The 14,978-nt window shown below is 31.8% G+C and overlaps 1 protein-coding gene and 1 pseudogene across 2 annotated transcripts in view; one reads left to right on the top strand and one right to left on the bottom strand.

The window, feature by feature from the left end:
* CHD1 (chromodomain helicase DNA binding protein 1) overlaps window positions 1–14,978 on the top strand; it is a 70,796-nt gene that overhangs the window by 33,660 nt on the left and 22,158 nt on the right. For both annotated transcript variants that reach the window (XM_039875175.1, XM_039875174.1), the window contains exons 14-23: window positions 211–401; window positions 1,113–1,301; window positions 2,830–2,992; window positions 3,833–3,985; window positions 6,297–6,368; window positions 6,810–6,959; window positions 9,516–9,664; window positions 10,074–10,170; window positions 10,295–10,390; window positions 12,146–12,322. In XM_039875175.1, the coding sequence (XP_039731109.1) occupies window positions 211–401; window positions 1,113–1,301; window positions 2,830–2,992; window positions 3,833–3,985; window positions 6,297–6,368; window positions 6,810–6,959; window positions 9,516–9,664; window positions 10,074–10,170; window positions 10,295–10,390; window positions 12,146–12,322 (1,437 nt within the window). The remainder of the gene's footprint in view (window positions 1–210; window positions 402–1,112; window positions 1,302–2,829; window positions 2,993–3,832; window positions 3,986–6,296; window positions 6,369–6,809; window positions 6,960–9,515; window positions 9,665–10,073; window positions 10,171–10,294; window positions 10,391–12,145; window positions 12,323–14,978) is intronic.
* On the bottom strand, window positions 5,373–5,491 carry LOC120612667 (uncharacterized; annotated as a pseudogene).

Here is a 14,978-nt window from a genome sequence, read left to right as displayed (position 1 = left end):
GGAAGGAACTTTATTTTACATGTTGAATTACTTGATTTGAGTATTCCACTAAGTCTTGAAATAATGTAATTTTTATTTGAAAATTAGACAGAAGTTTGTTTTTAATTTTAATTTGCCTCATTCTAATAATTTGAATTTAGGTCAAATGAAAAAACTAAATTTGCGTTCAGTTTTCTCTCTAAATATTAACTGTGTTCTGTTCTTTTTAAGGCATTCCTTGGAGGTCTTAATTGGGCATTTATAGGTGTAGATGAAGCACATCGATTAAAGAATGATGACTCTCTTCTATATAAAACTTTAATAGACTTTAAGTCCAATCACCGTCTCCTTATCACTGGAACTCCTCTACAAAATTCCCTCAAAGAGCTCTGGTCTTTGCTTCATTTTATTATGCCAGAAAAGTAAGATAATATGGGATATACAGTTTTAATGTTTTGTATGACAAGTTTAGGAGGAAAACAATTAGTGTATATAATAAGGTCAGTAAGAAGTTTTCTTGCCATAAAACATTGGACCATAGATTATTAGTAAGGGAAAAAAAGGAAGTGTGATGGAATATTTATATTTGCAGTACTGTTTTAATTTTTTTATTTTGTAAATAGGTCGAGCCCATATATAATAAATTAAAACAGTTGATTTTGCCCATGTTCAAAATAAACCTTGCTTAAAAAACTGAAAACAGCATCATTTTTAGTATTTAACAGCAGTAACAATAACAAGGTACTGTTAATCTCGTTTTTTAAATGAGGAAAGCTAGACCTGATAAGATTACATAACTTGTTCAAGGCCACATACGTATTCTCTTTCAATAGTTTCAGAACTTTAAGATTATATTCTTTGGGAAACATTTTAGTGATAATTACTCCCATACTTGAGAATATTTTATTTTTATTCAACTCAAGGATAATCATAATTTTTGTAAAACAACTTTATATATTTAATCTTTATATAAGTATATAATGGACTTCTTGGAAAGGTTAGTTATTAAAAGTGACTTAATTTTATCCAATTTTTTCCTAAGAATCTATACTTTGTTTACATGACTACCCTGAAAAATTGCATGTGCATTTTGAACTTTTTTAGTGATTCTTCCATTTTCTTAAATTTGTAAGGTTTTCTTCCTGGGAAGATTTTGAAGAAGAACACGGCAAAGGCAGAGAATATGGTTATGCAAGCCTCCACAAGGAGCTTGAACCGTTTCTGTTACGAAGAGTTAAGAAAGATGTGGAAAAATCTCTTCCTGCCAAGGTTGAGCAGATTTTAAGAATGGAAATGAGTGCTTTACAGAAACAATATTACAAGTGAGTTTTAAACTGAGCACAAGTTCAGAACATTTAATTCTAAATAACCTCCCTGTACTTGTCTCATTGAGGTATCTCCCTCCCCCAAATAGGATCTTAGAGCAGTAACAGCTCTTGAATTTTAGAATAGGTTTATTCCATGGCCTTTTGGGGCAAAGAGATTTAATGGCATGTCCAAACCAGGGGTTATACAAAACTAATTCACCTTCTAAACACATCATTTATTTTCTCTATATACCATTACCTTATAGAGGGTTTATTTTTAAGTGTTCAGCTTTCCATGATGCGAAGATATTATGTAATTATGACAATTATGTAATTGACAGAGGTAGAGGCCAGGAAAAAACTTTAAAAAAATTTTTAGGCCTTTTTGATATTAATTTTAATTATTTTATATAAATTAGCATGTCATGTCTATATAGTAACACTTCAGTGAGTCAAAAAAAAAAAAAACCTTTCCTAGTATCTGTTTAAACATATAATTGCATAAAATGCATTTCTACATGCATTTGAATTCTCAGAAACATTTTATGGTAAAATCTGTAAGTACCATACTTTTAAAAATATTGCATAAATTTTAAGTTTTTGTTATGGAAAATTTCAAATGTATATAAAAAGAAGTTAATGAACTCCTATTGCTCAGCTTAGTTATTTTTAACTAACAGTCTATCCTATTTTATCTGTAGTCATTCCCTCTTCCCCCTATCATTTAAGGCATGTCAGAGATAATACTATTTCAAGTCCCTTTGAAGACTAACCTTGTAAAAAGGAAGAAAATAAAAGGTGATAGGTAGAAAAGTAGGTCATAGTGAGAGAAAATGTTACGTATAGTTTGGAGTAATAAAATAACCACCTATAATTTTTCTAAAGCTTGCAGTTAGTGTAATTGTAATTTAGAGCAGGGGTTCCCAACCCCTGGGCCATAGACTTGTACTGGTCTGTGGCCTGTTAGGAACCGGGCCACATAGCAGAAGGTAAGCGGCAGCGAGCAAGCGAAGCTTCCTGTATATTTGCAGCCGCTCCCCAGCGCTAGCATCATCGCCTCAGCTCCACCTCAGATCATCAGGCTTTAGATTCTCATAGGAGCACCAGTCCCTGGTGCCAAAAAGGTTGAGGAACGCTGATTTAGAGAAGGCAATGTGGCTAAACCAGGTATCTTCATGAGGTTTCTTTTACGTCTGTGCATTAACTGCCTAATGTAGTAAAATTTATAGGAAAATTATGATAGATAATACAGTTCACCATTTTTAAAGTAAACTTTTGGGGGAAAGAGTTAATACACTATACTCACTATGTTACATTAAGTCTCTACCATCTATAGTTAATGGTTCAGATAACAAGTTATGTGTTCTCCTTGGTCATTTGAGCAGGGTTCATCAGTCTTGTGAACAAGATTTTGTCCATTATATATCCAGCTGTGAACTTCATAATGGTGCAGCTTGGCTTTGGTGCTTGATTGCTTTTTATGGTTTTAGAATTCATCCTGGTAATTGTTCTCTGTTAAACATTATTATTATTTTTTAAACAGATGGATATTAACTAGGAATTACAAAGCCCTCAGCAAAGGTTCCAAGGGCAGTACCTCAGGCTTTTTGAATATTATGATGGAGCTAAAGAAATGTTGTAATCACTGCTACCTCATTAAACCACCGGATAATAATGAATTCTATAATAAACAGGAGGCCTTACAAGTAAGAATATTAAAATATTATAATTTTGATAAATTCTAGAAATGTTTATTTTAGTTATAACTGAAAATGGCATAATGACATAGTTTGATTAGAAGTTCTTTTTGGTTAATGGTATAACTAAATAATGGTGTTTATTATTTTGTAGTCTTTGTAAAATGCCTTTGATATTATAATTTATCCAGTTGATTATTTTGATCATTTTTTTAAAAATGGATGTGATTATGGGCTGTCATAGTTTATTCAGCAAAAATCTCTTAGTGTATTCTTAATTGTGAAAACAATTCACTAACAGTGATTATGCTGAATTTGTGACATGGCAAATGGTAGTCTTAAGAAGGACATCATGGCTTCAGATCTTCCTCTTCCTCTCATGTCTAGAAGACCAAATGAGAAGTATAAAAAAAGCATAGTTGCCATCTAGCCACAGTAGTGCTTTGAAGTGCTGGGGTCATGAAGTTCTGTATGTATAAATGAGAACACATTTTCTTACTCTTAAAACCTTTGGTTGCTTTGTTGCTACTGCTTCCAGTATATTTTTCAGCTTAGATTTTTGGAGAAATAATGTAATAACTAGCAAATAGAGTGAAACCATGCCATTTTTTTTCCTCTTGAAAATACAACAAAAACCTAGCTGCTAAAATGGCAAGGAAATTTTTAGCCTAAATCGTAGAGCAAAATGATAACAGTCCTAGAAGATTTTGAAAACTAATAAACTGATTTCTAACATTCTGAAAATTTAAAATCTCAATTTAAAATAAACTGAAGGGTTAAGGGGACATTTGTTTCATTTGATTCATTCTTTTAACATATTGTAACAGTTGTAATTTATTGTTTCCTTAGCACTTAATCCGTAGTAGCGGAAAATTGATCCTTCTTGACAAACTGTTAATTCGCCTGAGAGAAAGAGGCAATAGAGTTCTTATTTTTTCTCAAATGGTGCGGATGTTAGATATTCTTGCAGAATATTTGAAATATCGTCAATTCCCTTTTCAGGTAAGCATTTCATTTTGTCATTTTTGTCAATGTAAATTTTATCTAATTCCTAAGCATGTTCTTCAGAACTATGAAATTCTTTCGTAAATGGAGATTTTTGTATAAACTACTTTTCTTTTTAAAAATCTGTTTAAAAAAATTGTTTGTAATTATTCCCTTTTTCTTCTTGACCTTAAATTTAGCAGCAAAGCAATTTTTCTTTTCTCTAATTTTTATTTTCTGTTAATTCTATATTTCTCTTCTGTGCTCAAGTTTAAAGGAACAGCCTTATGTATTAGGCTTTAGTCTGAGGAAGAAAAAGAGCAATTCTTGTACGTTACCAGGATTATTGGAGATTCTGAAAATTTATGTGCTCAAAATTATTCTAATGTATAGTTTGCTGAATAAAACTAGATAACTTTAGGGAAGATATCAAAGACCAAAATGGGCTTTAGTCCATCTGTTTATTTTGAAATTCATTCAACATAAGTAAAGCTAATACAGACGAGTGTTTAATGTTAGAGTCAGGTGCTATCTCAGTACTTTATATCTAATTTTAATCCTTATAGCAATTTTACGAACAGTGCCTGTAACATAGTGAACACTGGGTATATTTAGTGTAGGCAGTAGAGTAGAAGTAGAATTATAATGATCAACCTCAGCATACATAATTCCTGCTCTGTTGGAGTTTACAATTTGGTGTGGGAGATAGACATTAAACAGGTAATTACAAACAAATAGAACATTATATTCTGGAAAATCCTGCGAAGGACAAGTATTTGGTGATATGAACATGAAATATGTAGTCATTTAAGGGAGAAGGGTAAAGAGTAGCATTTTTTTTTAAACAGCTTTATTGAAATGTGATTTTCATACAATTCATCCATTTAAAGTATACAATTCAGTGGATTTTTAGAATACATTCACAGATATGTACAACTCACCATAGTCAGTTCTGGAATGTTTTTACCACCTCAGAAAGAAGCTACCCTTTAGCTGTCATGCCCCCATCCCTGCCCCGCCCTATCCCCATCACAGCCCTGTGTTGATTTCTTTTTAGACAAATTGTTATGTGTACATGGTTAAGCAAAAAAATAGTACAGAAGTACTTGTAAGCAACTGTTCTCTGCCCGTAATCCTTTTTTATTTCCAGATCTCTTTCCAGAGAAAATCATTTTTAACTCTTGGGTTTAGGTCATGCCTCAATATACGATATGCCACTATTTTTTTTTTTTTTTAAGTATTTTTTTTCTAGTTGTAATTTTTAGTGAAAAAGAAATAACATTTTAATTTTTTTTTATTTTGCACTGTTTTTTTGTTTGTTTTTGTTTTTGTTTTAGGCACTCTTGGTTGACCTCAGAGATTGCAAGGACCTTGTCAGTTTACAATCCCTTATTTTTATTTTTTATGCCTATAGCACCTGGTCTTTTTAGGTGGTCTCACATCCAAGTAATAACTAGGCCTCGCCCTGCTTAGCTTCCGAGATCAGCCGGGATTGGGTTTGTTCAGGGTAGCATGGCCATAGACTTTTTTTTTTTTAATTTTGGATATCTGTTGTTTAGCGAACGTTTAGTAAGCACTCAGTGTAAGTGTTTTACTACATTCTCTCACTGAATCCTCTGTACTCTATGAAGTAAGTATTACCATTATATCCATTTACTGAAGAGGAAACTGACGAGGAGAAAAATCAAATCACTTCCCCAAGGCACCCAGGAATACTCAGGTGTGGGGGCACTATAGCCCATGGTGCCCCAAATCAGTGATTCTCAAACTTTAGCTGGAGGGCTTTTCCAGGACCTCCCTCTAAGTTTCTGATTTCAGTCAGTCTGGGATAGAGCTCAGTAATTTTTGTTTGTGAGTTCTCAGGTGACACTGATGCTATTGGTCCAGTAACCACACTGGACTTAATCAGTGTTTTTAAACTGTGGGTTATAACCTTATTAATGGATCTGGAAATCAATAACATTTAAAAAAAGTGAAGTAGGTTTTAAAATATGAGAGTATATCACAGTACATTGTGTCATGAAACTTTATTTGAGTGTACAGCTATGTAATCATTCACACATAAAATATATTTCTTATAGTGGGTCTCAGGCAGAATGACAACTTGTGCTATTTACTATTCAGGAAAGCAGTCCTAGTGGCTAAGAGCACAGACTCTAGAGACAGTGCCTGTGCATTGTTTTACTGCCTAATAAGTATCTTCTACTCTTAGAGCCTTAGCAAAAGCAATGGTGCATTTCCATACTTACTTGATTTTATAATTGATTTTAATTCTTTAAAAAAATTTTTAATTCTGTTATATATATTATTTTAATGTGTTTTATTCTAGAGATTAGATGGATCAATAAAAGGGGAGCTGAGGAAACAAGCTCTAGATCATTTTAATGCTGAAGGATCAGAGGTAAGAATGCTTTTAAAATTATAATTGTGTTCGTCATTATTTTAGTCTTTCTTGTAATTTTTTAAAAGAGCCTTATTGGTGCTAGCCAGCTTTGATTTGCAATTGAGGTTTTTTAAAATCAGAATTCCATGTTAAATTTGAAGAATTTTACCTTTTCTTATCAATACTATTTCAGCATAATAGTTAATTTGCTTCACAGTAAATTAGCCCACTTTTATTTAGAATTTTTTTTGAATTTGGTATTTATTATTTCCGTGTATAGCTGTATTTTGGAGTCTCGTTTGGTTTCGTTAGAGGTTTATATATTTTATTAATATTTTCAAAAACTACCCTTTGGTTTTATTGGTTAAAATGTAAAAAACCAATTGTATAATTCTCATATTGATTATAGTCATAGTTTAAAATAATTTTAAAATAATACTTTTTAATAATTTTTTATAGGATTTCTGCTTTTTGCTTTCCACAAGAGCTGGGGGGCTAGGAATTAATTTAGCCTCTGCTGACACTGTTGTTATATTTGATTCTGATTGGAATCCACAAAATGATCTTCAGGCACAGGCTAGAGCACATCGAATTGGGCAAAAGAAACAGGTATTTTCATTTCCTCTATATTACTCTTTTAGAATCTTTTTATGATCACTGTGATATTGGTTTATCCTCTTAAGATTGTTGGAACACAGCCATATTGCTATTTAACAGATAGGGTACTGAGGAATTCAGATTTACCAAAATCATCTGGAAGGTCTGACAGAAATAAGATAACTATGTCTAAAGAGGATCAATGCACTCTCTTTGAATCATGCATTCTGTTTTCAGCTGTAGAGTAGTGTTTTTCATTTGACTATAAACTTTATAATGTCTTCATTTACTTTTTTTTAACTATTGAAGAGATTTTGCTTAATACATTGCTACCTTTTTGTTAGCCTGTATTTTATACATGTGCCTATAAGACTCTCTGTGCAAAAAAGCCATTCTCATTTTATAGTTTTTATACAACTGGCAGTTGTAAAAGGCCTTGAAAAACCATCTGTCATCCTTTTGATGCCTTGGTCCTTGAGTTTTAATTCTTTACCTGTCTAGAGTAGCGCTTCTCAGACTTCTCCGAAGCAGGAGATATGAACAAGTAGCACAAAAAGGCTTAACACATTTATAACGCTTTTTAAAACATATTCTCTACCGAAGAAACATATGCATAATTTAAAACTAAAAAAGTCGAATAATTTTCATAAAATTTTCTCATCAAGAATGTATCATGCTTCTTTCTATAAGTTTTTATAACCTTAAAAGAAAGCTTGGTTAGAATAGTGGTTCTCAACTTCGTCAAAGTGACCTCTTTTATAACAAGTGTTTTTAGTACCCTTTTCTATCTTGAAATGGATATATGTAATTTGAAAAGTCAGTCTAATGTTCTAACAGTAATTTAGGCAAAAAAGAGTTGTTCTCAAATAATATATATTTCAATATATATGACTAGGATGTAAACAGTAAGTTTTGAGTTGAGAGCAGGATTCATTCTCCATAAGAAGTATAAAGGAAGGAAAGAGCGGGGGTTTATTGGTACAAAAGAGGATAAAAATTAGATAATAGACTGATTTGTACATTGTAAAGAGGGGTACTTGAAGTAGGATAACAATATACCAAGAAAAATTATAGGCTGTTAAAAGAGGAGAAAGAAAATAAGATATTCTCACAGGTGAGCTTGGCCTAATGTATATGTGAAGAGTCAAAATATCCCTGTATTATGAATGAGATGGGCAATAGTGATTAATTCCACTGAACAGATCTCCCTCCTATATTGAAATCCTCAACACATACCATACTTAGTTCCACTTATACAATTTAAAGACCTTGGTCACCACATTTTCTAATAGGTGATACAAAATAGAGGATATATTAGGAAAAGAACAAGTAAGAGAGATACTGTAGAAAGTTGCATGGTAGACCTCTGGAAACAGTATCTGAATAAGATCATAAAATAATGGCAATACAGATTTCTTACCATTATGTTAAAATTTTTTAGACATAAAAAGTTTTGTCTAAAAAAATTTTTTAGACATATTACGAATATGGAATGCACTTTTATTAATAATTATTAGTGAGATAGTCTTTATTATTGTTGATGAAATATAGTAAGATTCTTATGCTTCATGTGCCTGCTATTTAAGTTAGTATTTGGTTCTAAATCTGACAAAAAGAGCCTCAGATCTCCTTAGGTATTTGTATGCAACAACTGCAAAATGAGTAGGTATAGGTGATGAATACAGATGTGTTATATTAGTGACACCAATAATGTCAGCTGTTGGAAATGATAATTTTTTGATAAAGATCCAAATGAAACAATATCTAGTTATCTTCTGATTTACGCAATAGTTGCAATCCTGAGAAAATCAGTGTGTATTGTAACTTTGTAAAAATGCTTTGTGTTTATATTAAGATAGAGAGAATTTAGACTTAAGATAATTTTAAAAGGTTTTTAAAAATCATTTGAAAGATTTGAGTGACACAGGATAATTTTTTACTGTGTCAGAATGTCCAGTTTAATGCAGAATGTCTAGCATCCCAGGTTCCTGTACTCTAAATACTGGTAAGTTCACGCACTCATTGTGAAAACTAAAAGTGTTCTTAAGCATTTTCAAATTATCTCTGTATGGTGGTAATGTTTGTTACAGAACCACTAACTTTAAGAAATAGGGCAAAATTACTATATATTAATTTTTGTGTATTTTGGAAAGCTTTGTTTTATGGCAGGGCTTTATCATAACTTGGGGGAGTGAATCATAGAATTTTAGATTATGTGGAATGATGAAACGTTAATCAGAATTGAAGAAACTGGTGTAAGGCTGTTATAACTTTACCATTTTTTTTCCAGTTGAAAGATAACTTAAAAATTAGTGCCATTCTTTAAAAAAGAAAAAGCAAATACAGTCTCTAACCAAAATGTAAGAAGAAGGGACATACCTTCAAAATAATCTTTAATTTGAAGATTGAACACATCGCTATTTATTTTTTTAGTTTTCATTTTGGTTTTAACTGGTGAAAACTTCATGTGGGATGAGCTTCCATCTATATACCAATATTTGGGCCCTTCAGAATAGCAAATAAATCTTTTTTATTTCAGTTTATGTTTCATCATGTTTATCTCTACAGGTGAATATTTATCGTCTAGTTACAAAGGGATCAGTTGAAGAGGATATTCTTGAAAGGGCCAAAAAGAAGATGGTTTTAGATCATCTTGTGATTCAAAGGATGGACACAACTGGGAAGACAGTACTACACACAGGTTCTGCCCCCTCAAGGTATTTACTGTAAAAAATGTCATTTTAGGATCCTACTACACATTATTTTTGAAGTGTTACATACTGTGAGCAGATCATTGAAGTACTGTATTTAGCATTATAATAATTTTTTATTTATTAAAGCACTAAACTAATTTTTCTAGTCGAAGGCATACATTTAGTACCTGGTTTCACCACTCTAGTTTTGTAACCTTTGGGCAGGGGAAGCCATTCACTATCTAGGCTTAACATTCTTTAGTTTTAAAATAAGTGTATTGCTAATACATTGCCTATCTAAGTTATAGTAGTCATGTACCTGTTGTAACTGGTGACTATGCCAATAATTAATAAAAGTGCTACATAAGTGTTAAATTTTTAATTGTGGGTATTAAGTATTTTTATTTGGTTTTTTTTTTTTTTCTGATTTTAGTTCTACTCCTTTCAATAAAGAGGAGTTATCAGCCATTTTAAAGTTTGGTGCTGAAGAACTTTTTAAGGAACCTGAAGGAGAAGAACAAGAGCCCCAGGTAAAAAAACAAAACAAAACAACTTGCTTAAAATGTGTTGTTTTAAACCACATTTAAGTCGTAAATTATATTTACTTCAAAATATATTAAAGTATATTTTTAAAAGATTTCTTTATAATTATAGGAGATGGATATAGATGAAATCTTAAAGAGGGCTGAAACTCATGAAAATGAACCAGGCCCTTTAACTGTAGGAGACGAATTGCTTTCCCAGTTCAAGGTAAATTTTCTGTTCGATTTTCTTTATATAAATTGAGAGGGACTGATTTCAATTTCTTTAAGCATAATCAGCAAAATAATTTTTAAATGAAAGTGTTTCTTAATATTTTTTTCTCTTCAAATTTGCTGTGGTGTATAAAATTCTTTTTTCCTTATTCCGACCAACCAGTAGCAACCCGATTTGAAAGGGATGAAATCATTTATGAATAATTACATTTGGTAAATGGGATGGGATGTTATTTTCTTAAATTAGCACCTAGAATAGTGCTTGGCACAGAGCGTGTCCTCAGATATTGGGTAATATGAATGAATATGATCTCTTACGTAGATTTCCATGAGCAAAGGCTTTTAGCTGATATTTATTGGAGAAGTTTTTGACATTAGATCCATTTAAGCATTATCACAAGTAAGAAAACTCAAGTAAATCATTCAGGTAAAGAAAGCAATAAGCTTTTATTAATACTTAAAATACCCCTGGTTTGGTGAGGGTTAAAAGGTTGTAAGGAGTCTTAAAGCAACACAAGTCAACTGACCTCAGAAAATAAGTTGTGGGTCAGTTGTTTAGTAAAGAAGCAGATTTCTTTATATCCTAACCATTTTCCATGAATCAAAGATTTTAAAGATCAGTTCAATTTGTCATTTGTTCATTCAGTGAATGTTTATTGAGCACCTGCAGTGTGCCATGCACAGGGATACAGCAGTGAATAAAAACTTGTAATTTTAATGGATCACTCTGGCTACAATGTAAAGGATATACTATATTGGGGAAGGAACTGAAGCAGAGAGATAAGTTGTAAGACTATTTTGGTAATCCTTGGTGAGAGGTGCAGGTGTCTGTCTGGAACTTGTACTGACTATATGTATGATCTAATTAACTTTATACATGAAGTTAAGCTACTTGCTTTTTAAATTTGACCAATCGAAAATTTGAAAAAAATTCACTGGTAAGTTAACTAGAGTATATATTTACTGTCTGTTGATTATTTTTGTACCAAGGAGTTGATACATAGCTGGCTTTACAGGTATCATCATGTTGAAATAGCAGACATAAGAGAATAAACACTATATTTTGAGCTCCATTACTTATGTAGGATAAGCATAGTTTTCTTGTCTTTATCCAGTTATCTCTGAGTTTTTATATACTAATATTGGAAATTAGTTTTAATGAGTACTTTATGTATATCAAGCTGCATAATTCCTTAAATATTTAATCTTCACAAAAGTTAATGAGCTGTTACTATCCCTTTTTTTAGAAATGAAGAAACTAGGGCTTAAGGAACCTTAATAAATTTATCTAGGGTCTCAGAACTGTGTCTTGTTGGTAGCTCTTTAGGTACTATTTTTATGATTATAAGAATAAGAATTTTGGATTGTTCTACAGAACTTGGTAGTTAATAGACTGGTGTAATTCCTGCAGAAGGTGAATTAGCATGTTACTACTGCAAATTACTTTGTTGTTCTGTTAACTTTCTCTAGTTCTTTTGTAGGAATGATTTTGTTGAATAGCAGGACGAAGAATCATTCCTGGAAGAAAATTCTTAGAAATCATTTGGTTTGATCTACTTTGACCTAAACAAACTTAGTGTAACATTCATATTTGGTTTAATCCATAGTTATATATTCATTATCCTGAGGATATTTAACTTTTCTGTGGTGTTCTGGTATGCCACTTCTTCTCCCCCTAAAAAAGAAAAATAAAATTTAAGAATGAGATCTTCTTTAATGCTTATTCTGTTAAAATTTTGGAATATATCAGGTTGCCAACTTTTCAAACATGGATGAGGATGACATTGAATTGGAACCTGAAAGAAATTCAAAGAATTGGGAAGAAATCATTCCAGAAGATCAGAGAAGGCGATTAGAAGAGGAAGAAAGACAAAAGGAACTCGAAGAAATTTATATGCTCCCAAGAATGAGAAACTGTGCTAAACAGGTGACTTTTTAATTTAAAAGATATTTTTATAATGTAAGAGTATTCACATCTGGACTGATCTTTTTTTGTTTATGAGACATATGGATCTGTAGTTTTCTTGTAATGTTTTTATCTGATTTGATAATCCTTGCCTCATAAAATGAGTTTGAGAGTGTTCCTCTTTTATTTTAGGGAAGAGTTGTGTTATTAATTGATATTATTTCTTTATTAAATGTTGAAAGGCATTCGTCAGGGAAACCATCTAGGCCTGAAGTTTTCTTTGTTAGAAGATTTAACTATAATTTCAGTGTCTTTTGGAAATATAAACTATTCAGAATATCTCTTGAATGAGTTTGGTAGTTTGTTTCAAGGAATTTGTCCATTTTATCTAAGTTGTTGAACTTACATAAAATTGTTCATAATATCCCAGTATCCTTTTAGTGTCTGTAGGATATTTGATGATTCCCCTTCTTCTATTCCTAATATTGGTAATTTTTTCTGGATCATTCTAGTTAGAGGTTAATTTTATTTATCTTTTCAAAGAACCACCTTTTGGTTTCATTGATTTTCTGTTTTAAATTTCATTGATTTCTGCTCTTTATTATTTTTCTTTTGCTTTAATTTTTTTAGTGTCTTAAGACATAAGCTTAGACTACTGAATTAAGAACTTCGTTTCCTAATATTAGCATTTAATGCTACAACTTTTTCTCTAAGCACTGCATTTTCTGAATCTCTAAGTTGTGTTTTTATTTTCGTTTATTTCAAAATATTTTCTTATTTCCCTTGTGACTTCCTCTTTAATCCATAGGTGCTGTTTGTTTGTTTGTTTTATCTTCTTTTAAAGTATGTTATTTAGTTTCCAAATATTTGGGAGATTGTCCAAGTATCTTTGCTAACAGATTTCTAGTTTGATTCTGTCATGGTCAGATAGCATACCTTGTGTGATTTGATTTTTTAAAGATTTGTTGGTTTTTATTTTACAACCCAAACCAACAAAATATTAGACTTAAAAATAATGGTAACAGTGCCATGCCAGGCTATATTGGATCCTTCCACAAAAGGAAAAAAAACCTTAATACTAGATGTTTTTTGCATTAACTTTTGTTTTTTACAATATTGCATTATAAGATTAGTTGTCTCGATTACTGAGATTTTTTGGTGTCTCCTTAAATTTTGATTGAGGCAAATGAGGGAGGGACTTGCCTTACACTAGTCCTTGTCCTGCTACCCCTCTTACACAGTGATAGAGGTTTTTGTTTTTTTCTTTTCATAGAAATACATTAGGTTTCCTGTGCCCTCATAAGGCTTAGGTGAGATAGGTCTGGCAAGGTTTCATGCCTATCTTCTCAAAAGTGACTGCTTCCTTTTTCCAGGGCTGCATCACGAAGGAAGGTTTTCTCTAATTTTCTGCCCTGCTTCTAGTCTTTCTCATGAGCACTTGATGGAGGTTCATGGAGAATCACCCGAGAGTGGGTGCAGGTTCTCGCTGTGTCTTTGGTTCCTGGGTATTCTGTAGCGCTCACGGTAGCCCACAGTCAGCCTTCAGCAAATTTTACCTAACTTCCTCTTACCTATTTGTATGGTACTTAATGTCTGCCATTCATGCTCTTCACAAGGATTCAGTGTCTGGTTCTGTCTCTTCTTACAAGCTGCTATATTTCCATATATTTGAGACTACCAGATTACCTTGTGATTTTGATGGTTTAAGAAAAGTTACGATTTTGTAGATTAGATTTTGTAAATTCTGATTTTGATGTTATGATGGGAGCAACCTACTAACTTAACTACAACTCTGGGCAAAAATGGAGCCAAATAATGTGTGTTTGGCTTGAAAGTGACCATGTATGTAGTTTCTTATTTGTGTTTATTTCTTCAGACTCCATAATGGTTTCCTTTTATAGTGCATGGGAAGCACAGCATTATATTAGATCTTATGAAAGGAAGAGAGGAGGTTAGAACAAGCAAGAACTGAATGTCTATCCATGACTTTCAATAAACTTTCAGCACATTAGGCATTCACAGTATGTACCGAGACTTTGGAAGACCTCCAAAGACTTGCAGAAAATATGTTTCGATTTATCTGTTGAACAACTAATGGATGTTACAAGTAGGCTTTTATGTGGGTTCAACTGGCCTTTTATATCTAAAATTATATATGAAATACATATTATGTTTATATATATATCTGATCAGCCTAATTAGAATATCAATAATCAATAAGTGGATATTTAGGAGAACAGGAAAAAGAGACACACAATCTTAATCTGTCCATCCAGAGATACCACCAGCAATATTATGGTATGCATAATTCCGGTATTTTTTATATGTGTCATTGGCCCAATTTAATTGAAGTCATTAATTTGAAACTTAATTCCTTTCCTTTGACAGTATATAATGAATGTTAATTATTCTACAACACAATTTGTAATGACTTCTCAACTTTTCATCATATAAATATAGTATTATCAAATTGCCTTCTCTCTCAGCTTAAATATCCACCAGAGGTGAATTACTATTCATTTTTCTGTACCATAACTAATTAGCTATTATCGCTTAGTTGGTATTGGTCAGGTTGATTGATTAATAAAAGAATTGCATTTTATTGTTAAATTCTCATCTTAAAAAATGTATCAGTGAGGTTGTATAATTTTACACTTATGTTATTTGATTAACTGCT

This window comes from Pteropus medius, unplaced genomic scaffold (assembly GCF_902729225.1).
Source record: "Pteropus medius unplaced genomic scaffold, Ma_sr-lr_union100, whole genome shotgun sequence".
NCBI classification, from domain to species: Eukaryota; Metazoa; Chordata; class Mammalia; order Chiroptera; family Pteropodidae; genus Pteropus; species Pteropus medius.
Note: the sequence above shows the minus strand (reverse complement) of the source record. Positions and strands in the feature narration are given on the sequence as shown.